At 40.7% G+C, this 26,612-nt stretch overlaps 1 protein-coding gene across 4 annotated transcripts; it reads left to right on the top strand.

Moving 5' to 3' along the window:
• The first annotated feature begins 4,778 nt into the window (after positions 1-4,778).
• On the top strand, positions 4,779-26,468 carry sorbs3 (sorbin and SH3 domain containing 3). Of its 4 annotated transcripts, none has more exons than XM_054610369.1 (21): positions 4,779-4,824; positions 12,267-12,339; positions 13,075-13,263; positions 13,477-13,549; positions 14,280-14,413; positions 14,582-14,645; positions 15,670-15,708; positions 15,805-15,892; positions 16,905-17,013; positions 18,511-18,564; positions 18,725-18,832; positions 19,501-19,556; positions 21,030-21,100; positions 21,745-21,806; positions 21,983-22,029; positions 22,218-22,332; positions 22,446-22,571; positions 22,978-23,079; positions 23,659-23,762; positions 23,863-23,969; positions 24,967-26,468. In XM_054610369.1, exons 2-21 carry the CDS (start codon positions 12,328-12,330, stop codon positions 25,026-25,028), a joined length of 1,722 nt encoding a protein of 573 aa, XP_054466344.1. In that variant the 5' UTR covers positions 4,779-4,824; positions 12,267-12,327; the 3' UTR covers positions 25,029-26,468. The 4 variants fall into 4 exon arrangements, with proteins under 4 accessions (XP_054466344.1, XP_054466342.1, XP_054466341.1 ...); XM_054610367.1 differs by having other exon boundaries at positions 22,978-23,523; positions 25,660-26,468; XM_054610366.1 differs by having other exon boundaries at positions 22,978-23,523.
• The last annotated feature ends 144 nt before the right edge of the window (positions 26,469-26,612 follow it).

The following is a 26,612-nucleotide window of genomic DNA, read 5'->3' as shown; positions in this document are numbered from 1 at the left end:
CAAAATATGACTATATCAATAAAATGTATTATTTCTATCACAAAATTGTCTTTTCTATTCTTTTTTTCAAACTTCTTGCTATGATAATTAAGTTGACCTTGACTACAGATTGTTTTGTCAAAAATGTACTGTTGAGCTCAAAATAAGAACATTTTGTCAGATAAGGGCACATTATTTACGTTGCAAAGAAATATTTGTTATTTAAAAAGTGAACACTACTTCTACTACTACTATCACATGACAGAAATCAGTGTCTCTCCAAACCATGTGCACATTACAGATGGACCACTGTTACAACTACAGTCACTCATCAATGCTCAGGTTGCAACAGCAGCATTAAGCAAAGATTAAAATACCAGTTATATAATTAAAGAAAACTGCTGTCTCAGCACTTAAGCATACACTGTTCACGTTGATAATTATTATTACTAGAATAAACTATGTAGCATATCTTCAATAGGTTCTTCAAATGTGAAAGTGCATCAAGTTTCGTTATTACTTGATACAGCCGTAAAATCTAAATAGCTTTTTCATTGCATCAAAGCAAATAATTAACAAATCAAGTTGAAATAAAAACTAATTACAAGTAAGCTGCATGAGTTTGACCTGGAGGATCAAATTTTACTGATACTGTCATATCAAATGTTTTTCCTCTGAAACGTGTCTTCAATACCACCAGTGTCTAGATTCCATCATGACTTCACTTACCATTTAAAACATTCATGTCCGAAAGAGAAGAGATGATTTATACCAGATTTATCTATAAACTTATTTCCATCAGTAGTGCCTATGATGATGTCACAATGGGGTCAGATTGGGACAAACGTCATATTTCTTTATTTCCTTTTTTTTCACTTTGTCAAAAAGATTAATTGACTTACCCAGGGTTTGTCTTCCATTTAACGCAGGGGTCTCAAACTCAATTTGGCTTGGGGCCACTGCTGGTATTGTCGTCTCATAGGAGGGCCACTTCAACGTTCAAGCACTACAAGAAAGTGCAATATTTTTGAAAATTTACTTTTTTATTTCCATGTTTTTAATAACTTATTGAAACATTGCACTGAACCAACACATACAATCCCTGAATACATTTGTGCTTTATTCTATTTCTTGCCAGAGACCTGGCAGCGCTTCTGCTCACACAGCTGAGCAACATTTGCCCTGATCAAGGTTACAGTAGAAACTCTGAGTACAGCTTCAACATGGGCATCACTAAGTACTTGCATTTATTAAAGTTCATAGTCAAGAAAAGTTTTTCACACAGATACGTGCTTCCAAAAAGGCACATTACCCGACTGAACATTTTTGACAGCTCAGGGAAGGATGGAAGTAATTCTCTCATGAATTGTCCAGTCATGTCTGCTTTTCCCTGTGCCTCTCTGAATTTAGCTTTTAGATCACTGTTGCACTGCAAGTCAATAAGTTCCATTTGCAACATACTTGGGACACTCTCCACATCAGCTGAGAAGGGGTCAGCAAACAGCTGGAAAGTGTCATAGCGTGCCTTGAAGTCAGCAAAACGCTGATCAAACTCCTGCAGAAGGTTTTCACTAGCACAGGCATATTCACCACCACTGAAGGCTGTGCCCTCCTCCACGAGAGACCTGCATGTTGTGAAATGGCTGAGATATTTTACAGATAGCTGAGTTTTCCACAATTTCAGTTTAGCGGAGAAGGCTTTCACATTTTCATAAGCTGCAGTGATAAGCTGACCAGGGCCCTGGAGCTTCAGGTTAAAGATGTTCAGCTCCTGTGTTAAGTCCACTAGGAATGCAAGGTCCATAACCCACCCTGGATCATCAGGTTCAGGAACATCCATTCTGTCATCTTCCATGAATTTCTTCACTTCTGCTCTTAAGTCAAAAAATCTCTTCAGGACACTACTAAATGATGTACTTTTACTAAAGTAAAGTACATCACCATATGTTGTAAAAAGGCCCTGAACTGGCGGTGCTGTAAACTCCTGGACCTGATGTAACTGATACATCTCAGGACAGCAGACATGACATGCTGCACAGTGCCTGTTGGTGTACGATGCAGAACGACTGCTGGATCTGCATTTTCCTCTAACTGTCTTTGAACCAGCGCTACCAGTCGGTCATAGACGGGGCTCCATCCGTGGTGATGCCCACCAGTCTGGTCGCACAGCTCCTGAAATACATCCTTGGCTGTGGTGCGGCCGTGCATTGGACACAAACTCAACAGCTCTTCTGCTTTATCGGGGACTGTTATTGCCGACGGACAGGTGTCGGTATGTGACTGCAGACCACATTAGGCTACATTATTTTCTTACTTTTCTTTTATCTCGCCGCGTACGCATCACTTTGATTTATTTTGTCAGAGAGAGACATATATACGTATAATGTCCCGCTGGGCAGCAACTTAAAAAACTTTTTTTTGGAGGTGTTGTGAACGCAGCGCTGGGACGAATGTCCGCGTTTAATAGAAACGAGGCAGCCAGCCAGGCACGGAAGAAAACTCTCCATGGCAACGCTGCTGTAACTCTCCATGGCAACGCTGCTGTCACTGTCACTCATTGAGAATGTTTCTCTGCTTGCATCAAGCCCGGTCGATGTCCCGCCCCCGAGAGCCATATACCCCACCGTGATTGGTAGGTTCGTTCAGCTCCGCACACAACACTGTAAAGTGCCATTCATATAAAACTCGCGGGCCGCACTAACATTAAACTTTCATATTAAGGTGGGGGCCACAAAATATCGTCTAGCGGGCCGCAATTGGCCCGCGGGCCGCGAGTTTGAGACCCCTGATTTAACGTGACCCTCATGGTTTGCATGTAAAGGATATTCCTTCCAGTAACGTATTTTGTTAACACGTGCGCAGCCATCTTCTAATGTTCATGAGACGTACACAGGTTTCAGTCATGTATCCCCTTTGTGGTCATGGAAATCCCAACATATTACATTCAGTGTCAAGTGTCAGCATAGAATTACAAAGAGAAAATCATTCTGTTGTAGGGAAACTAAGATTGTTTTGCACCTTGCTCTCAGGTAATAAAAACATTTAGTGCCACTGTTTTGATTTTTTTGAGACATGTACACATTGTTTTGCAGATATGATCCAAATGATTGGCACATTTTTACACAAATGGAAGCATTTTTTTTTTTTTTCAAAAAATAACTGTTTAATTTATTACATTACTTTGCTAATGTGTTGGTGGTAATGCTTCTATGCATTTATCATTCAATTCAATACCATGAAATGATACATTTTCCCTCTTGCATTTTCATGCATTGCTCTTAGGCTACTATAATAAATCTTAACACCGTGTAAATATTACACTTTTATTGTATGTATTGATAATGTGTCTATGATTTCCTGGATTAAGTGCCAATTAGGTTTTTCAGTTCAAATAAAGTATCAAATCCCGTTTTTGGTGTTGGATGATATTTTGTGCTTTGACACTATTTCTACAGATGGATTGTGGCATATTTTGGATTTGGCGACATCTGTCTGTTTTCATGGTGAAATATAAACTCCACACAGTTCTTTTCAGGCCCACTATGAGGCAGTGTGGTACTGTTTATGTGAATGTCTACTGCAAAACGAAGATGATATTCTCGGCAAAGTGCAACTTGTTCACTGATTTTTGGAAACAAACTAATTTTTTTCATACAAACAAAAAAGCATCAGCCATTATCAGACCAGTGATGCAGTGAAAGTTGCCACTGCTAAATGTTTCTTTCCACTTCTATTCATAGCTTGTTTCTCATCTGGACTGTCATTCCCCTGAAAGTAATTGCCACTGTGGATGGTGACGTTGTCGTCTCCAGGGTCCAACGTGAAGATGGACTCCAGACAAACAGAGAGGTGTGACCTTTGGTTGCGGATCTCGCAGGCAACCTGTTAAATATTTATCTTGGATGGCAGAGCTGAGACTACTGCTTCTGGACTCAGAGCGCAGGAATCCAGCAGGCGTCTGCAGACCAATATCTCCGGACAAGGAAATATGGGAGTGGGAACCGAAAGATAAACCTCCCAGGAGCTTAACAGAAGCTTTGTACTTGAGTTTCAGAATATACAACTGATCCTCTGATGACACTGTGGACTTTATAAGGAAAGCAGAATCGCTACTTCTCCTGGCTTTGCTGCAAGGCTCTCCTCCTACTGGGTGAGTAGGTCTGGTGCTGGAACAGAAGATGGAAACATTGAGCCTTTTCTGGGGCCCTCAAGTGTTTGTATGTGTGGGCCTTCGCATATGTGTGAATGAATATGGGCATAGAAATCCACTTAGAAATACTCTTTCTTTATTTCAAAGATGGATCATGCAAAGTGACAGGTGAGCAATAGAGCCACCTGGATCTCACAGAAAGCACTTTAAAAGGTCTTTTGTGTCTGATCTGAATCATTTAAAGGTTTAATACAGTGAATACCATTCTATTATAATATGTGTGTCACTCAGGCCTATTTATTGAGATGGCTATGGAAATCGCCTCCTCTTCCCTTGCATGTAAAACACTGGAGGGCGGTGCCACTGCGCCTGTGCCTGTATGGGAATCTCTATTATTTCCAGCTGTGGATGGAAACTATTACTGAGTGCATTCTCCCTGATGAGCTTTAAAGTGCATGCTCACACACAGACAGACACACACACATACGCACGCCTACGGATGCTCGGTCAAACATTCAGACCCACGCTGAATCATTCACCAAAGATAAAAGACACCCTGTTGGCCTGAGAAAGAGAGGAGAAAAAAGGGGAGGGATAGGGAGAGTAGAGCAGCAGCGATTCCCTCCTTTCTTTTTCATTCACTTCCTCTCTCACTCTGCACTGAGGAGACCTCACTGCTCAGCCTGCACTCGCCTGTAAGTACCGTACAACTTGTGCTGCCACTTATCAAGGGTAACTATGTCATGGAAGGGAATATTCACAATTCAAGAGAAAAAAGAAAAGAGTTTTCCAGCGTGTGTCATGCGATTGACTTTATAGTTTAGATGTGGTGTTGAGATTTTCATTGGAAAGAAAGCTGCTTCTGACAGATTTGAGCATCATGTTGTTTACCTTCATCACTCAGTTTATCGATGGAAACCACTGAGACAAACAAGATAGGCCTCTTTATTATCTTTGCTCTATCATTGTTTTTTTCAATTTTTCTCGAGATTTTCTTTTCTTTCAAGAGTTGTTGAGCAACAGTTGAGCATTTAAATGGAAAAGGGCGGATATAAGGTGGACTTTACTACAGCAGATGCCAATCTTTTACTGTCTGTGGTTCAGAAGATGATCAGACCTGTCCAGAGCTGCCTCCTGTAGTGGCTTTAGTTGTTGTTTTGGTTTAGAAACATTTTAGTGTGTGAATATTTCCCTGTTAGAAATGTACTCAATGTGGGGTTTTTTCACCAAACTTCTCAAAAAAGTATTTATGATAAAACAGGAGATTGTTTGTCCTCGTCTTCCAGCAGTGTGAACCAGAGTCCTGGGACATGCACTGAACAAAAAAATGTTGTTTACGCGGGTTTGTTCCCAGAGACATTCAGCAAGTGCCACCTCAGAGCACAACCTGTGGTATGAATGACACTGAATGATGTCAGAACCTCCTTATCAGTCCTGCATGGTAATGTTGATGCTTGTTTACCTGTAGACTTATGTCTTATCTTAATTTGATAATAACTCTATATACAGACTTGCTGTCTCTTGTTTCTTCCCAGTAGAGTGATGTTGTTATTGATTATGTTACAGATTCATATCACGGTTTATTCACTCACTGGAATTTTTTGGCTTTACAGCACAGTAAAGGTCTGCTGGAAGCCATGCATCTTAGATGGACTTAGGAAAAACATCATGCATCTCCCCTCCTGTTCTGACAATTCTTCTGTGTTATTAAAAAAAAGGGAGCTGGCATTGGTGAAGCCTTGTTCGTTTAGTAAAGAGACAAAGACAAAGTGAACAAGGGTACAGTGTGGGGAGAGGTGTCATGTCCCGGGCCAAAGCTGCAATCGCCTCTTGCGTGATTACCTCATTTAGCTGCAGAGTGACAGGGTGTCAGATGTGGTCACAGCGGGGTGAGAGTCTGCTGTGGCGGGACACAGATTATGAGGGAGCCTCCACCTGAAGCCTGCACTGCCCAGCCTGGCCCTCAGGTTCAGCGGCTCCGCTGTTTGGCAAAAACAACCCTTTTAGTAGTACAGGCTCTGTAAATGGATATCTACCCCAGAGTTTCACTCTACCAAGCCAGACCACTGAATTATTAAAAAAGAGCTGAGTCCTTCGATTTCAAGTTGGAGCTGGCCCACGTTCACAGACACATAATCCTTGTCCTGTTTAGTTTATTGCTATGACCCAAAGTGCATATGAGCAAGAAAGCTGATTGCGTTTGTTAGCAGGTGACTTGATCTTTCACCTTGTATCTCAGTCCACCTGATGCCGAGTCAGCGCCAAAGCAAGCCTGTCAGCACGTTAGATTTCAGGTTTTTGCACTGTTAGTGTACATTGGCAAGAACTGCAGGCAAACTCGAAATCCTGCTCATATTTGTCAAAGTATTTGCAGTTGTTTTTTGCTCCGTGGTTTAAACAACCATCTTGCTGGAAGTTGCATGCTGACCGACTTCTCAGTGCAGACACTGCATCATTTAATCTTGATCATGGGAGAAAAGTCAACAGGATTGTGCTGTCAGCGGTGGACTGTATGGTGTGCAGAGTAATGACTCTGATACACTTCCAGAGCTCCCAGAACAAGAGCTCCTATTCTGCCTTGATGCCAGAGATCTGGCCTTTGCACTCACACACATAAAAAACACACACACAAAAGCAGAGGGAGGAGTGGGGGAGATAAAGTTAAGAGGGGGTGTTATGGAGTCACTGGGCAGTGTCTGGACGGTGGAGGTGATGAACTATTTGCATTCCCCTTTGGTTAACCCTGCGCTGTGACATACCACCTCATCACAACAATAGGGCTGCTTCACTGAAGGAGGTGCCCCCCAAACTGACGAGCCAAGAGCAGAGGGTGCCTTTTGAACAGGGGCCGAAAGTGGGTTGCTATGGCGATGCCTGTCAACCGGGAAGTCCTCCGCGGAGGCAGGCAGAGCAAGAGCTGGGAGAGAGAGAGAGAGAGAGAGAGATTGTGTGTCCTGGTTAGTCTCATGAGTGAGAGAGTGAACAACTAGGGAGGGTCTGCAGCGTGGTTTACGGTCAGACAGAAAGAGGTGTGAGCTCACTTGATGGTGTCACTTTTAAGGTGAGTTCACTCCTTTCTATGGAGGCACAAACTTAAATTATCAGGGAGTGATCTTAAACGTTGAGACTGTAGAAACTTGTGTCTTTCGAAGGTGGAGTAACCTGTCTGACTGCTCAGGGCTGTTCCACAGGATTAGTGCTGCAGACCTGCACCTAATAACAAGTTGACCCATGTGATGTGTGTAGTTTTGATGTTGAAACCTGTGGGAGTTTTTTGGCAAGTGGAGGCAGAAGCAGCTGTGAGTTTCAGCCGTAGCACACAGAGAGAGAGAGAAAGGGCACTGTGGGCAGTGTTTCCCAACATGTCATCCCTCATTGCTTTGCAGGCAGAGAGTCAAAGGAAATAATTTGCTTTCACATCCTGCTGCAGATTTCAAGCCTAGTGGTCTGAAATCAGGACCCTCCAGTCATCATTGGTGGCTCCCCTTACTGTCAGGGTGATTTGCACAGCCGGCTCTGATTCCCTTTGTGATATTACTGAGGGTCCAGCTGCCAGTCCTCATATCCACAGGCTGCACTCAGCTTTGATGATGCAAAATGACAGGCATGAGGACTTTTGAGATTTCTCTGTACTTATCGTGATTTGAGTGTGTATTTTCTCATGCTTCGTCTGACACATTGTATTACAGTTTACTTGTACAAAATCCAACCAAATAAGGAATTATCTGGAGTGGAAGGAAGTGTGTTTGTTGTAAGGACAAATCTGATAAACTTCTGCTGAGCGTTGGCCGCTTCTCCCAGAGAGAGGGTTTTATTTATTGCCCCGCTGCTCCTCCTGGGAACACATCGCCTCTTCATTGACAAGAAGCACACAGACTTGCTCTGACTGCAGGAGCACCATACAAGGAGGTGAAATTCTTCCCTACTGATAAATGTCTGTATCCCCCAATAACTACATATCATAAACTTGCGGCTCCAGGACCTTGTATGGGCTGCACATCTGCTACATTGCAGAAGGGGAGCATGGTTGCGTGATCAACCTCAGAGGACCTCTAACAACTCTCCAACATAACTTAAGAGTGACTCATTTAATTTGTTTAGAGGTAAATGCCCTCTTTATTTATTCGGCAAATGTGCTTGTGATTACCCTCTCACCACTTTTTTAAGGCAAGATTTCTTCTGGTTTTACGACCCTGTTATGTAACTTGTTGCACTGCAGTAACATTGTGTATGTGCAAACCGGTGATAAGACTTTACTCCTCTGTTAGTCGTTTTGTGCTCAGTTAATATCAAGGAAATAACACTTCAAGACTGTACAAATAAAGTGTTTAAGGTCAAATGTAATGCAGGTCAGTGCTCACACAAACAAAATGACCACCTTAAGCAAATATTGAGCTCATATTTGGGCCGGTGTCCTTCATGTATGTGAGTAGGACTTGGATCCGTTCTTGTGCAGCAGTTCCCACCTTATGGAGTCAATGATTAACTCTGCATTTCTCCTCACTACCCTGCACACAGAAGCAGAGTACAACACTAGTGCTTCTGAATGGACAATCGGTTCACGAGTGACAGTTTTATTTGTTTTATTTAAGCCCCAGGACTTTCAGTCATTGTGCCTGCTCATTACTGACACATTCTTCACCGTAACCGACGATTTATGGGGAGTGTGATTTGTCCTCTGACCACAAATCACAACTTTCCTGATACTGCGCCAACAGATCGCAGAAGTTCATAGGTCAACATTGTGACAGTTATTCATTAGGTGTGGTCACCTTGACAGCCTGGTTCTTAGTGAGAACAATGCAAGTAGCTCTGTATGATGAGGAGGAGAAGGTCGTAGTGGGTCAGGGTCTTCTCAAAAAGTTCAGTTGCATCCTTCTATGGAAGAAAGAGAACATTAATAAACAGACGTTTGATGACTAATGATTGTTGAGGAATACACAGCAGGTTCACTTCTCATATGTTGCTGTTGTACTGAATGAGAACTGTAGAGTGAATAGTTTTGTTATTTCACAATAAAAAAATAAAAAAAGCCAATTTCTTTTCTGCAGTAGTGTTCTGTTGCTATTCCCGGCTATGGAAACCTCCCATTGTGATTCACAGGAATCAGGGGTGTGGTGAAGTTCACTGACCTTGTAGCTGCTGAGTAGGTCTGCTCTGGCTCAGCAACTTCAGATAATAGTCTGGTTCTTCATTCGCTTCTTATGGGTAAAAAGAGAAGTACAAAAAAACCTTCACTAATGTAACTTGTTTAGTTATTTTTTTTAATATATCACAACACAAATGTCTTATTTGATTATTTTGTGAAGCTGTTAGACTTCTGTTTTATAGATCAGTTTAGAGAGTTCAACATCTGGCACTGTGCGTCTTCAAGACCGGAAGAGTTTCCCTGGGGGACAGAGGAAGAGATTTCCATACTAAAATCCCTGGATTTTCATTTTGTATGTCCTCAGTTGCCCTGTAACGGACTAAATGTATAGCAGAATCCAACAAAAGATACTCTGCAGTTGGCCGGAAATATAAAATGCAGGACATCATCTCATCCTCAGCCGAGAAGCACATAGACCTTTTATGGCTCCCTTTTTCCTTCCATCCCAAAACTGATCCTGTGGTGATAATATACCTCTCACTTAGCAGGGGTTTAACTAATACCTGGGCCATAAAGTTTAAACACCTCAGAAAGATGGCATCAACAGTCACATACCACCAGTTTGGAAAACTGTATCCATGTGAAGGCTTATAGCTGCCTCTGCTGTTGAGTCTTGGTAATTATGTAAGAATGCACTGGGTGTTCTGAGCAATCCCAGGGAGAGTCAGATTAAGGATTTGCTAGATATCAACACAGATTTTTTTCCTTATTAGGTAGGATTGTGTTTGGTGCTCTGGACAAGGGAATGCATGAACCGTTGGAGGATTTCCCTGTTTGATTCAGCTCTCCAGAGAAATGAGACACAGAGACACTGTTATGACATGAGATTACTCATCAGGAAGTGACGTTGATAAATCTGGTATTCTAAGTCTGTTGGGCCTCTGAGTGAAGGGAACTCCCATGTCCCAAATCTAGGGAAAACAAGAAGAACAAGAAATCAGCCAAAGAGATGCTATTGAGTTACATTATGGGTATTGTAGGATCCATTGATTAGGAGCTAGGTCAGAATAATTCTGTCTCTGCTACTTTCTCTTGACCATTTGTATTCTTAACCTGTCTCCTGTGAGTCTCCCACCATTGTGGCAGTGCACTTAATCAAATTCTGAATGTTATTAATATATTTGTTAATAGTTTTCAAGTAAACACAACCATTATGAAGAGCATGGGTAAGGTAAAAGGAAGTTGTCTTGAAAAAGGAGCTAATTAGCTCTTCGGGATTTCTGTATTAAAGAGGACTGTGTGAAAACAGTACATCTTAAAAATGCCAATGAATGCCTCATCTAGTTCGTCAGTGTGATGGGGCCTTTAAAGTGCATGGCAGCCTGCTGTGGGGGGATCTGGTGTAAATTAGAACCAGCATGTCAAACACATTGTAAATGAGATGACTTAAGCCATTACTTGTAAATGTAGCTTGTTTTCAGTGTTGCCCATTGTTAGACGGATAATCGTCTGGCTGAGATTGCTTTGGGCAGTGATAAGCCATCTGTCATGACTGAGCACTAATGGTATTGTTGTAGACACAATCCTCTGGTTGCCATTTTTTTCCCGTTATGTAAGGCAGTTTATTAGGAGATGATGACTCAGATAGAGTGACATCGTTGTCTGGAAACTGGAGCATTGATTCTAACAGTGTAAGCGCTCTGTGCTATGTCCTAACTGTGCACAGAGACACAGAGTGCGTTTAGTTTTCATGGAATTGGCCACAATGATTATAGACTCTAATACTAAACTGTAAATGCCACATGGAAAAGTCATTAGAGCAAATTGTGTTGGGCAGCTCTCAGCCTGTAGTAGCCTGGCCCTCATTTGAACATTTTCTTAAAAAATTGCTTTATATTAACTTAATTGTGTGTTAACAATCTGTGTTGTTTTCCCCCCAAGATAAGACTAGATACGCTGCAAAAAGACACAAAGGCATAGAATCAACTAACAACCTTGTTTCTGCAGAGGCCAGGGTTGCATGGATGCAGGGCTGTACAGTGGCTGTGGTTTCTATGCCTACAATGTTATTATGGGCCATTTAGCCACTGGAGATGAGAGGTGCCTGCCGCATACAGGAGCGGAAATGGCCTCCCCCTCATTTTCCCCATGCCTTTGATGTTGAAACAGCAGGGCCTAATCTGTTTTTCTGGTGCAATTGATTGGGAGTTGGTCTCCACTTTCAGTAGCTGACCTTCTCCATCATCCAGCCCCTCAAGTCCAGCTTATTACAGCATTGTTTGACTGGGAAAAGTGAAGCAGGCATGTGAGTCACACATATTTTCCTTAGTAAAAGGAAAAAGTGGGTGACGCTGACTTTCCCTCTTTGAAACACTAGTGGGACGGGATAATGGAACAGTTGTCAAATCTGCCTGGATGTAACATGTGATTTATGACACAACTAATGACTCAAATGGGTTAAAACGGTCACGCTGCAAGATTCAGAACACAAATTTAAGAGATACAATGTTCAGATGTCTCAATGTCTGTGAGATACAATCTCACAGACATTGACAATATTATATCTGCAATTCAAAAAGAAAAAGAAGCAGATCTCTTAAACTCCTAAAGGCCCTGAAAAAAACGATTTTCCAATTCAGCTTGTTCTTTGAACAACTTAAACTGAGCAGTTTACCGTATTTCATATGAACAGTTCATGTATTTGTGTCTGTGATAATAGCTGGTACCCAATATAAAATGTCCAATATTTCCAATAATTTTTCCTCAAGGTAGAGCAATCATGAACTGGCAATAAAACACTCATAAAGATAAAGTTCTTTATACCTGACTGCACATTTGATCAAAGCAGCCAATTGCAATGAGGTCAGGCACAAATACTTGTAAAACATAAAAAACATTATCTTGATCTGATGATACCGCATCTGAAGGTGCTCATAAATTTCCCTTTTTTAAATAGAGAGCTTATTGTTTGATACAAATATTGCAACCACTCTGTAAAAATATAAGTGTACTATCATTTAACTGTTTGCATTTTGCATGTCTTTGCAGGCGCTTTTGATGCTGGACACAAGAATTTCACATCTGTCACAAAAGGACCATAACAGATCCCATGCAGTCGCAGGTAAAGCCAGTTTTTTTTATTACGCAAAGTGTTGACCTTTACAACAGTTTAACAAATTGTCTTGAATAAGCAAATTAAACCCTAATCCAGGACAGAGCCCAGTTTCACCACGGCATGCCTTTGGAGCAGATAGCAGTTCTACCGTTACCCCAAGGCACATTGACTTTCCCATGACCCCCAGCAACCACGCAGGGAGAACCAAAGCACCTGATTCAAATACATAGCGCTCCAATAGAAGAGCTTGACTAGCCATTATGGACAAGGGAAGTAAAATATCACTATGGAGACCACAAGACCACTGCTGGCCCTGCTGGACTCTGAGGTTGACATCAACGACCCCCTCCCAACCTCTGTGGCCCCGGCTCCGCCCCCTGGCTGGAGAATAGGGAGGCCTGGTGAATAGGGAGTTAATGGGCTCATAATGGTCCTCTCCTGTTTCAGTGCCCCCACTCTGCACCTTGAATGAGCCCTTTCTGCAGTTGTGGCAAGAGAGATGATGAAGTGGGTGGAACACCACTACCCACTGGTCCTGCTTTAAATAAATTAGGGGCCTTTTCATCAGAGCCCCCCGCTGAGGCCAGTTATTCTCTGGAGAATAGCTGGGACGCTAATAAATTCACATGACTTCCCGTAGAGAGCGGTATTTACCCAGGGCCGACAGGAGAGGACATGACAGGGGCAAAGTTCACACATTGTTACTGTTCATTAAACATTTTTAATTTCTTCTATGTCTAGCAATGTGTGGAAGTGGTTGGGGATCCAAATGGCTGCCGGGTCAGCTTCTCCGGGGAGCCTGGAGTTTCATCAGGTCAGCAGATCCTAGCTTCTCCAGAGCTGACCCATGAGGTGGTCATGTCCCCTGGACTCCCTACGCCTCCTCTGAGCCCTTTTCGTTCTGCAGGATTGCCATTTGGAGAGCACAAGGTATGCACAGTAATGTCCTGGTGGCTTAATAACAATGCCGAGGTTGAGTGCATGGAATTCAGTAAACAAGAGCTCCTCCCTGTGGAAAAGCAATGCATCACAGACTAAACGTTCAGCCATGTTTTAAAACCATCACTGTTGGACTTGTCAGTTGCATGACACTGAGTGGTTATATTACTAATATACGGATATAATTCTTCATCCCTTCTAAAGGTGTCAGAAGTGAATGGAAGTGGACCAACAACTCTCAGCTTTGGATCTTACTATGGCCCCTCACAGATGCATGGTATGTTTATTATTTTATTTTTTAAATGCATGCAGAACACAAGTGTCTTGCTAAACATCTCAAGTTTTCAGGAAATAAACATATATGTCCGTCTAAATTAACTGATAAAAATGTATGTGTGCTCGCTGCTGAAATTAACCTGATATTTTAAAGTTGTAGCAGTCAAAATTAAAATCCTGAAAGAAGTTGAAATATCAGTTGAAATGTCCGTGATAAATTGAACTTGAAGTGTTAGTTGAATGGATGCCCTGAAGTATATTTATGCCAGTTGATGTGTTTGACGGTGACAGTTGAAATGTCAGATGATGTGTAAGCACTGAAAGCAGTTTCAGAAAATTGTTTAGGAACAGTGTCAGTTGTGGAGAGGAGCTGAAAATCGTTTCTTTTGGTCCAAGGTGACGACCTGAAACCTGAAAGGATTTGAAATGTCAGTCACAGTTGAAGCCTTGAAAGGAGTTCAAAATGTTGTTCATAGAGAAAGACGTTAATGCAGCCCGAATATTAATTAAAACGCAACCACTGAAGGAAGCTGAATTGGTATTTGTAGAGTAAAAAGATGAAAGCAGTCGAAGAGAGAAAGATGCAGTTGAAATGTCAGTTGATGTGTAAAGTGGTACACGATACTTTGGCCTGGTTTCATGTGGTAGGGTTTAAAAACAGATCAATCGCTGTATACTTTAGCTGAATTTAACATGATATCTGAAATAGTATTGTTGTGATTGTGACCCAGGAGGACTGTCCAACGGTGCCCTGGCCTCTGCCACTCTACCACACAGCTGGACTCCCACCAGGGAGGAGAGGCTTATCAAGTTCTCAGGAATCGGACCAGTGGATGAAACTGGGATGCCCATCGCCTCCAGATCAGTAAGAAAATGTCACAGAATGTACTGTTTGATAAACTAGCTTAAAATTATATTGATTTACCTTTTTTCTTCTCAACAACATTTTTAGTTCCTGCTATGATGCTGTATTTCTCTGAGTCTAATTCCCCAGATTTGTTTAACCCTTGCACCCTTACCTCTTTTGTTACAGAGTGTGAACAAACCCAGAGACTGGTACAAGAGCATGTTCAGACAGATTCACAAGAAGCCAGAGGGTAAGGTTGCTCCTCCTCCTCCTCCTCCCCTTCTCACAAACACAATACCAGAGTGAATTCCTCTCTGTCAACGTCAGGTAGTACAGACGTGATCCAGCAAACAGATTATTGAAGAGGCGAAATAAGACATGATGAAAGAGCCCTAAAGTCTTATGTCATCTCTGCTCATTAGCTCTGACAATTATCCAGCATCTCATCTCAGCCCCTCCTAAATCTAGCTGTTCGTTACATGTTGCGTAATAGAAGCACACTCCCTGTTATTTGCGTGATTAACGTCAACTTTGCTGCACTGAGCTGGCTTTAGTGGATTGCTCTGGATCAGTTTTAGAGGAATATTTTCAGCTCTCTGCAAGTGATTTGTGTTCTTTAACTATAATGGATTTTTAAAGCACAGAGTACTGCAACAATGCAATTTATGACATTAGCATACAACTAACTGAGGAGCTTCTGAAGAGCTTTGGTGGAGCAAAGACAAGATTCCTCAATTTAATAATAATATTAGTATTATAAACACTAATTATTAGTAATAATAGTAATAATAATAATGATACATTTTTATTTGATGGTGCCTTTCATGGCACATCATGTAAAATTTGCATTAAAAAATGCAATAAACAACAAGCACAAGTAATAGAACATTTATAAATAAAACAATAATGTACATAACAACGTACGCAACAAAGCATGAGTTAAAATCTATGAAAGTAAGATGGAGTTGTTGTAGTTAACGGGAGGGTTTTGAAATCAGTTTTGAATTCTGTAATGAGGATGTGAGGGGGAAGTGAGTTTTAATGTTTGTTTCCATTGTATCAGATACCTTTTACACCGTGAAATTTCTCATTTTACTTAAGTAAAGAATCCAAAATACTCCTTAAAGTGTCTCACTATAAAACAAATCCAGCCATAATGTAAGGGATTATAGGAGCAGGAAGCATAGATAAGAATGGTCATTTTGGTTTATTTATCTATATAAACTAGAATTGTCCAATGTTGTAAAAAAACTCTATCTGCTGTTGTTTACCAGAACCTGAGCTGGAGGATTCGGAGCGGTGGTCAGCCGAACGTAAGTGAATCCACCAAAGTCCACATTCTTATCCTGTCCAGTTACATAATGAGTTTTTTAATTAAGACTGATCTGTGCTGATCCACTGATCTGCAGGGTTCCAGTTATCTGCCAACACAGAAGAAAGTAATGAAGCAGACAAGAATCTCTTCAGACTAACACCTTATGGAGCTCTACCAGACTGGTGAGTTTAAACTGGTTTGATGTAACTGCTTCGGGGTCATGGGACTCAAGGATCTCACAGAAGCAGGAGTCAGACTTAAAGGAATAGTACAACACTTTAGAAAACACGCTTATTCACTTTCTAGCAGAGAGACAGATGAAAAGATTGTTACCATTCTCGCCTCTGTACCCTAAACATGCCTAAATATGTAGTTATTGCCAGCAGCCAGTTAGCATATCTTAGCACAAAAACTGGTAAAAAAAATAGAAATAGCTAGTTTTCCTTTGCACAGTTACTACAAACTCATGGTGACAAAAAAAAGTTGAACAGATTAGATATAACATGCAAATTTGTGAGCTGTGCTGGTTGTTTTTTTTTATTAGAGCCAGGTTAGATGTTTCCCTCCGTTTCCAGACTTCGTGCTAAGCTAAGCTAAGCTAACCGTCTCCTGGGTAGCTTAACATACACATTTTAGAGAGGTATCCATCTTTCTGTCTAACAAATAAACAATTTCCCAACAGATAGGGTTTGAACTAAAAGCAGAGATAAAACAATAATATATACGTAAAGATAAGACCAGACAGCTAAGTTTGATAGAATGCAAAAGTTCCCTTTCCATACATCACAAATGTTTTAAAGAGACTAAGTCCATGTGCAAACTCAGCTTCTGATAAACACTGTTTGAAATGTTTTGCAAAAGAGGAGAATTATATATATATATATATATATATATATATATATATATATATATATATATATATATATATACAGTATATATATATTTTATACTGATGTTTTTTATATTCTTTTTAAGTATAAGTAGGCTATTTAAACCAATATGAAGTTATTCCTCACAACAAATAAACACTGCAGGTGGTGTCTTATGTGAATACCAACCAAAATGGCAGAGAGCAGTGGAGGGAAAACGTGTGGGACAGACAAGTTTGGATTTGTTACGAGCACTTACAATGAAGCCATGATTTAGCTGCTGTCCATGGTGTGTGTGTGTGTTTGTTGGGGTGTTACGTTTCAGGAGCGAGGATGTAGATAAGCTGTCAGACCCGGGAAAGCAGCACCCTGAACCGAGAAGCATATTCGACTTTGAGCCTGGGAAGAAAAGAACCTCAGAAATCCACAGCCAGGTAACAACCTCACACGCATTCATAGTTTTAAAATAGGCTGTGATATCACTCTAGCAGAAACAAAAAATGTTAACCTCTAGATTTATCCAGCCTTGTTGTTGTCTTTAATCCCTGGAATTCTTTGTGTAGTCTTGCACTGTTTTCCCAGTGTGGAGGATCAATAATGGGTTTGAGGATGGGCACCTTTTCTTTAAGGATTAAAGCCTATAATCCTCACATTTCATCTTCTCACGCGAGGTAACTTGTGAGTGTGGTCATTTTACGTTTATCCGCTGCTTAACACAAGATATGCTCCTTTCTTCTTTTATTCAGAGGATCCAACTTTCAGTCATTCAGCTTTTCAGACAAGAAAATACATAATCTAGGTGTTTATGTTTACGTTTCTATCAGATATTGTGCTGAAAGTCTGTGACTCCTATTTATTTACCTCTTGGGTTGTTATTTATTGTCTTGGTTATTCTGCACTGTCTAGGAGCTGCTGTAATTGAGTGTGCAGCCGATTGTATGTGTCACTGTGTTTAAACAGCCATGGTGAGCTGCAGAGCGGTGTCTCAAGGCTTTATTTCTTCGATTTTGAATGGCCCTTGCAACAATGTCCCAGATCTGGTGCATATTGTGCCTTGTGTCTGCGCTTGTGAAGAAAAGGAATCTTTGTTTCCACTCCCCCATGGGAGCCGAGGTGTCTTGTGATCCGTATTATTGTGTTAACCTCTTGTGGTGTATAATGGCTCACAGCAAGGAGACTTATTTAATTTCCTCTTTATGACAGCGGCCCACGTTCTATCCCCTGGACAGCATTTAGAAAACCAGCATTCAGACCATATCAGGTGTTGTGCTGCTTCACAGTGACATTACAGTTTGGATTGTAGTGAGGATGACTCCCAGCAGAGGGGAAGGCCTTGGTGTTCACAGGGACACATTCAGCCAAGGTTTTTACAAAAAACAAAACTGAAATTGGAGCATAGGGTCCGTGGTTCTTGCAGCAGAGCCTTTTAAAATAATTTCTGAATGAATCAGCTATTCTCTTGGTGTAAGGTTTTTGTAAAGAGAGGGTGAAAGTGGTATCGGCCAGCTAGTGAAATCCAGTTTATTATAATATGAAAGAAATATAAATGGGTGGTTTCCTTACACCTCTGCTGGCATCTTGACATCCAGCCTGCCTCCCTGCATTTTAAAAAACGTTTTTTACTTTTAGACAATATTTTAGAGTTTGACTTTCAATTTCAATGCTTCTCTATCCTTCTCCAAAACCATCCACTGCATTAGAAATAACCAGATAAAAATCCAATTCCTCCAAAAATATATCTTATTAAATATTCAGTTGTCCGTTTTTTTTATACACAAAAAGATATATGTTAAAACCCTCTATATAAACGTGGTATTGCCAGATTGTCAGATTTGCCATTTGGTAAGGAAAATGGTGGCAGCATAGCTAGATGAAACTGCCAAGTGGTGAAACTTGTGTACTATGTTGTAACTTTCTTTTTCTATCCTTAGGTTCATGTATCTCCGAAGAAACAACCTGACACACTAAAGTCCCCTTCAATTGAGGTGAGCTGTTTTAACAGAATTAAAATATCTCCATTAGCTCTATTAAGGTTTCGTCTTAGAAATCATTAAAAAGGGATACCATTAGCTCCAAACTTTGTTTTAGTACACCGTATTAGTGTTTTAATTTTGCCATTCCAACTCCATCATTGCTTGGGCTCAGGCCAGTCTGGTCTCTGAGCTGAGTCGGTTTGAGGCTGAACTGGACTCGGAGATCCAGGGCCTGGAGAGGAGACTTTCCCAGAAGAAGCAGCATCGAGGCCGGGGTGAGGTACTGAGCCCCCCTCCTGTCTCTCTCTGCCAAAGCATACCTCCCACACAATCCTAGCAGAATCCTCACCCACCCTCACCTTTACTCCCCCACTCTCAATGAAGGCTGTGAGTGTCAGTGAGACCCTCCCTGCTTTTAGCTTGCTAGCCACGTCTGTTGTTTTCCCTCTCTGACCTGGATGACAGCCCTGGAATCGCCTGCCTGCCTTTCTCTTGGATTGATCTGCTATGTTTATTGCCTGCCTGCTAGTTGCCCCTCCACCCAAATGCAAATTTGGCTGCCAAAAAAATGAAAACTTTTGCAATAAATTTCCTTTCAATCATATTTTCTGATCATGTTGTTAATAACTTCCCTTTGCAATCCCCAAAGCAACTTGGATGCGACCTTGCCGAAAAGGTTTTTGATTCTTGAGCTGATTCTTGAGCTGATTCTTCTGTGATTCAATTTGCTTCATAGGTTTTGATTTTGAATGAAATCACTGGCAGCTCAGACAGATCATGAATGGTGTTGTTTTTAGCCCGAGGAGGATAGGACCCAGGGGATATCTTGCTCCTATGGGAGTGGTCAGCACCTCTACTTTGTCTGAGTTGTTGTGAGATTTCCTCTGAGCTGTAAGACACAGAAGGCTGCAGGGAACAAACTGTGTTTAATGTACACTCTGCTTTCAGGAGTCCAGAGGTGGAGATCCCGTAACTATCTCAAAGACTGGGACTACAAACTACAGGTCAGTTACTTAAGAAAGCAATGTGGAATATGATTGTTACAAATTATTTTTACTACAATTTTTTTTTTTTTTTTTACAATAGATAGCACTAAAAGTGTTTTTTCTACCTCTTATCTTAACTTACTTTAAATATAGATTGTACTTTAAGTGTACAGTTGTTCTAACACATAGCAATAATACTCTTTAAAGTATATATTCAGGGCTTTCAATACTGACGAGAAATACTATGTGTTTTTTGGCATGTTTTGTCTTTTTCTTATTTTTGTACAAAGGTGTGGCTTTCCTGAATTCTGTTCATGTTACTGTCAGTGCTGCAATTTGTTCTCTAAAAAGTGGACAAGTTGAGTTCAGAGAAATATATATATATATATATATATATATATATAGTTATGTTAACAAATGTAAATTATATAGTGGTGCTATTTTCAATATGTGGATTGTATAGTAGAGGCACATGCAGGATAGGTTACATGCCTGGGTCAATCAGCACATAACAGACCTCCTCTGAGCCCAACACCCAGCCTCCTAATCCACTTTGACATTGCTTCATCATGTGGGAGTAACTAGCCATTGCTTCCCTGTTGTTTTAAGAATGCCAGCACTGTGATTGGACAACACGACCATTAATACTTTGCAGGGTACCTGTTCTGTTAGTCGATCAGGTGACTCTCGGTGCTGGATTCTGTTTAGGGAGCTGTTGAAGTTTAACAAGTTCAAGTACAGTATTTGTTGCTTCAAAGAGCAGGCAGCATTCCACATTTCTCACCATGTGCGTAACGCTCTCCTGCAGGATTCTCGCTGTTGTTTGCTAAGTTGAGTTCATGGTTTGACCTTTTTTTGGCATGGTGGGATAAGGGGGGGCTTTTTTTTCTATAGAGCCTGTTGCTAAGGACATGTGAAATGAAACCAAACAGAAGCAACAAATAGTCAGTATTCTATGTTTCCTGTTGTCTGGGCAAGTCGTATGTGAGTCCAGCTGCAAGTACTGGAATACAAAACAACAGACTCTCTGAAAATATGCAAATTAATTCAGAGGAGGCAGCAAGCTTTGGGTTTGGGATTAATTCTTCACACAGAAATAACTTGACTCATGATTTGGATCGAGTTTTCGGGGCTGTTAAGATCTAAAGCAGATTTTCCATTAAAGGATGACAACATGAATCATACAGTATCATCTGCATGGCCTTCTAGCTGTCTGATTATTTGTCTCATCTCTATCCAGTGTACAAAAACCAGCAGCTGCAACCAGATGTGTTGTACAATGAATCTTCAGGAATACTCCACACGCACACGCACGCACACGCACGCACACAAACACACACACTGTCCCCCAGCACAATTGAGCTGTGTGTATTTCAGTATGTGTGTGTGTTTGACAGAACCTTGATATCATCGGAAACCCTTCCCCTTGATAAGGAGGCACATTGACAGTAATATAAACATAAAATCTTACATTTTTCTTCACTTTTTCAGCAATTCATCAGCAGCAAGGCAGCCTGTCCATCACTCTGTTGGCCCATCACTGAACTCTGCTCCCGCATATGGTAAACATGGAGTTTATTCACTTTTGGCTGTGCAAAACGGATTCAAATTTGATTTTCCCACCAGCATTGATACTGTTTCAGAAAACTTTATGGTATTTATTGTCTTTCTCTCTGTTGTTCATAAGTTGATCATGTTCTGGTCTTCCTTGAACCCACTTGAACCCAAAAAAAGACATGTGCATTTTTAGTGTGCAAGCCACTTATTTACTGTAATCAAGCAGCATATATTTGATATAGCCTTTCAGTAATCTAATTGAAGGTCCCATGATACTCTTTCATTGCCACTGTTGTCTTCTGCTCTGCTATTTCACATTTTAGATTAAGCTAATGTGAACATGGAAATCTTTTGCAGGTTTTTTCCTACAGAATTAGAAAGTGGTGTAGATGGGTGGAGAGGAAGCCCACAAAAATAGGAAGTGAAACTCGGAAGACCTGATTAAAGATTAGCTTTATCCTATTGTTTTTCCTGGAAATTAGTCCAGAAAGGAGCCAGCTAAATCATTTTCCAAGATCCGTTTTGAATTTATGTAGCTGTTAAGGCTGTGTTCGATTTTTCATAGTAAAACATACCAAAACAACACTGGCTGAACAAAAGAGTGCATGATTTAGACTCCACTCATACCGCTGTTACTTTACTTCCACAGTAAAACATCTTTCCCCTGCAAATGTCACCATGGAGCTCCCACCAAAGAAAGAAGAGATAAAGGTATGTTTTATGATTTTCTTGTTACCTTAAAGGTTTGAAAATGTTGAAAAATCCATTTTTATTATGTGTATAGGTGACATATATGTGATATATATTTTGTCGTGATCTGAGTTCATTCTGGGTTGTTCATGCATCTGTACAAATGTAAACACTGTATGGTTTGTTTGTTTTTCCAGATGAAAGCAGCACGAGCCAAGTTCAATTTCCAGGCTCAATCACCCAAGTGAGTTACAGTGTGACCTGAAATGACAGATATTCCATTTCCTTAGTCATTTACATTTCTGTTACAACACTATCTGATTTAAAGGTCTAAAATCTGGAGCCTAAATTCTCTTATGATGCACTTTAAAACAATCAATTCATTTTGAACTTTGAACTGTGTGACTCATTTATTCTTATTCCTTTATTCAGGGAGCTCATGCTGCAGAAAGGCGACATTGTTTACATCCACAGACAGGTAGATGCAAACTGGTTTGAAGGAGAGCATCACGGAAGAGCTGGCATTTTCCCCACATCATATGTGGAGGTGAATTTCTTCATGTGTTACATTTGATTCTGTTTCTTTGCACTGTTGCTTTTTTTCTGGTTATCTTAACCCTGTGATTACTGGCTCTAAACTCTCTCCCTCGTCTTCCATAGATGCTGCTTCCTACAGAGAAGCCGACACCTATTAAGTCCCCGACTTTACAGGTGTTGGACTACGGTGAAGCTGTGGCTCTGTTTAACTTCAACGCTGACCTACCTGTTGAACTTTCTTTTCGGAAAGTGAGTATTGCAGTGGTGCTCTAAAAGAGATGAAGGTGCTTTCTCTTCACATTTGTATAGACACACATGCATTAGTAATTTAATGAATTTAATCTTATTAGCACATTCTGTCCTAAAAAAGATTGATATTATGCCCAATGTCTGTATGCAAATTGGGATGCTATCAGAGGCTGGTTAGCTTAGCTTAGCATAAAGAATGGAAACAGTCACTCAATGCTGAAGATGGTATATGTTGTTTGTTAAATCTGCACAAAAAATGACTGGCACGCATTTACAAGGTTTGCATATTACTAGCATACTACAACACATAGGGAAAAAACAAACACTTAAGTATTTAGATTTCATTGCATTATGTGTTATTCTCTTTGTAATATCTAACCTTTCTAAATTCTATTATTTTCTTTAGGGTGAGATGATCGATATAACCAGGCGTGTTGACGATATGTGGTTAGAGGGGAGGATCTCAGGGACCAGCCGGAGCGGCATCTTCCCGGCCAGTTATGTCCAGGTCAACAAGATGCCCCGCACCAAATTCTCCACTGATGACTTCTCACCAGGCCCCTTGTCCCCTGTCTCCCCCGCACCTCTGAGTCCAGGCCGTCCGCTCAACTCACCCTGTCCGCGGTCACCACTGTCCCCTTTCAACCCCACTTCCCTCAGCCCCAAACCTGAGCACTCCCCACTGAAGCCGTCTTCCCCTGTACCTTACGGCAGCCCAGCTTCACAGTCACGCTCCCCCACCCAGTCACCCGTATCCAAAGAAACGTCCAATCGGTGGCCCTCCAAAAATGCTTCACTCACCAACCAGAACAGCCACTGGACCGGGACACACTCCGCTAACCAGAGCTCCGTGGCTAGAGCTGTTTCACCTTCCACTCAGTCATCGTCGTCTGCACACAGAGCAGGATCTTCCACAGTGAATACGTCTCCCAGATACACTGACCCCTCACAGGTCTGCTCTCACTGCTCTGCCTGAGAAAGTCACTGCATGTCCTCACCCGTGGTGTCACTGTTTATGTTGATAGGACAGTTGTTTATCATTGATTGGTTCATAATGCCTTATGTGAGGTTTCTGTTTTTTTCCCAGGGTGCAATTCCAAACCAGGCTTCCCGATTTACTCCACACGGCAACTCCCTGCCACAAACACAAGTGCCAAACAACCCTGATCCAACAGCGATGCAACGCCCACCGTACGTCTCTACGTTTTTATTCGTCAACATTGTTGCAGCTTTGGTGAATTTGTGCCATCCTTTTCTTTTATTTTGTTTTTTTATTGATCTGTTTTTTTAGATATAAAGCCGTGTACAACTACAAACCACAGAATTCAGATGAGTTGGAGCTCAGAGAAGGAGACATTGTAAGAGTGATGGAGAAATGTGATGATGGCTGGTTTGTAGGTAAGGAATAAAGTGATTCATTTCTAAATCACTTACTAAAGTACTCCCTCAATATAACTCCAATGGAAACAGCACAATGAAGCAGGACATTATGTTAAAATGGTCGACAAATTGAAGAGGAGAAAAATGTAACGCTTCTGCTGGAGAGATGGAACATCAATCTTCTAAAATATAATCCCTTGTCTGGTGTTTTTGAAGGGACTGGATAACGAGTCGCTCCAAAAACTCTGTTAGGTAGTGTTGTTGTATTATTATTCGTTGACTTCAAAAGCCGTGATTGACCTATTTTTAATACTCATCAAACCATTCAGAGGAACTTTGTGTCCGGTATGAAGCATCTGCATCGTTTTAGCCTTTAATTTGTCATCTCTCTGTTGACTGAACATCAATCGGGTATCAGTTAAGCACAGCAGTTTTTTTTAAATAGTTAAATCTGTGATGGAGCATCTACTGATACCTCAACAGGGAATCAATCAACATTTTCCATTTAGTAAAAGATTTCTAAGAAATATAGATATTAATACAATTTTATTTAAATTGTTTGAAAATGACATGAATTCTTAGGCAAAGCAAGTTGATTTATTTAGCAAATTTAAGCAACAAGGCAATTCAAAGTGCTTTACATAAAACCCCAAAAGACAAAGTGCAAAATAGAGATATTTTAAAAGGATATTTATATACAATTAAAGCAGAAGTTTAAGAGCCAAGAGAATAGAAAATAAAAATAAATTAAATAAAACACGAGAATAAAAGTTACAATGCAGTGTATGAATCGTTTAATAAAAGGCAGCGGCAAACAGAAAAGTTAGCCTTCATTTAAATGTAATTTTAGTTTCGTTTTAAACAATTTCAAAACAAGCACTCCCTCTAGTGGACATCATAGAACATTGCAGATGTAAAACTTAAAGTAAACTGTGATTTTTTTTAGTTTGAGGATATATTAATACATTTGTTTGTTTCTGTTGTGTGACCACGGCGTGTGCTCTGTTCTTTCTAGGTACGTCAGAACGGACTCGTGCTTTTGGGACTTTTCCTGGGAATTACGTGGCACCTGTTTGACCTCCTCACTTCCTGCTTGCCCACATCCACCTGGACTCATAAGAGCCCAACCAACCGCTCACTCAGCTCCCTCCAACAGATCCCTCTGTGACACCTCAGCATTTCTTCCTCCCATTACACCCACCACACTCCCAAAACCTAGTCAGACATGCATGTTCACTCTGTTTCCCTGAACAGAGGTGAAGGCAGGGACAATGTGTGGTTTTTCACCTCACCTCCCTGCATGAGCGCATGTGTGTGTGTGTGTGTGTGTGTGTGTGTGTGTGTGTGTGTGTGTGTGTGTGTGTGTGTGTGTGTGTGTGTGTGTGTGTGTGTGTTCCACTAAGTCTTGGAGAGTGTTTTCACACACACCATATGAGAGGAAAGAATGAATGCTGATGATACTGTTTCAGATGCAAAGAATGGACTTTTCTGTTCCACAACTATTTGCAGCTGCAGGAAATTTGCATTCCTTCCCAGTGAACAGTGCTGTTCCTTCTGAGGTCCTGATACAGTATGATGCTGCATTCAGCTTTTGTGTCACCACAGTGCCATCACCATCACAAACCACTGCTGAGAATCAATGAACATTTTTCAGGCATTGCGATTGATGAATGTTTCCTTCAAATATCTTACTCAGATTTTTTTTCAGATCTCTGAAAATACCAAGGGCAAGTTTGAGGAAACCACACGAACATACGTGCTTTAAAGCAGAGCACAGTAAGGGCTCGGACATGTCAAGAGAAGTTTACAGCCTTTGAAAATGCTATGCAGAAGAGCAAACATAATTAATGCGTGTACTGTTTTCTTAAGAAAGTGATTCATTAGAGAATATTTGGCTCTTTTGGATCGATCTACAGCCATGGAGTGGAATGCCAAATGTTAAAGTCAAGAGATGGCTTATGTAATGTGTTGTAAGAGAAGGTGCTTTGCTCTGAAATTAAATGTCATACTCTGTAAGTGTTAGATCAGCTGCGTTGAATAACTCTAAAGTTAAAAATGGACATTGCCTCTAAAGTAAATGGTTGAATTATCTTTTGAGGTATTTGAAGTAGAGCTACATGTGCCAAATCTGACCTTTAATGATATTTCTCTTTTAAATTATCCATTTAACATTCCCAGCTCATTTTATTCTACTACAAATGCTTTTATAATGTTTTCTTGCATACAGGGTTTAACATTCTCCATTTGACAGTATTTCCAAAATCACGTATGTCTGTACCAGTGCGGCCTTTGTCAAGTGTGACCCAATTATACATCCTCATTATGGGGTCATTTTGCAATTTTATATGAATATTCATGATTTAATTGTAAAAAAAATAACTCAGATTTAGTAAACACATGAGATGATTGTACAGACTGTAACCTTTTATCAAATTTAAAGTATAATATATATTTGCTTATAAAACAATGTATCTCATATGTATGGTTCGCAATTTTTTCATTAAACATTACAGAGTGATACTGAAAGTAGCTTGTGCTCATTTTGTAAAATGCTTTTCATATATGGTAATTTCAACAAACGCTTAAGGCGAGTATGAAGTTGACAAGCAGGGACGACTTAGAGAATGTCAGTCACAGCTTCAGTATAGCTTCACAATAAAA

Source organism: Anoplopoma fimbria, chromosome 13, assembly GCF_027596085.1.
Source record: "Anoplopoma fimbria isolate UVic2021 breed Golden Eagle Sablefish chromosome 13, Afim_UVic_2022, whole genome shotgun sequence".
Classification (NCBI taxonomy): Eukaryota; Metazoa; Chordata; class Actinopteri; order Perciformes; family Anoplopomatidae; genus Anoplopoma; species Anoplopoma fimbria.
Note: the sequence above shows the minus strand (reverse complement) of the source record. Positions and strands in the feature narration are given on the sequence as shown.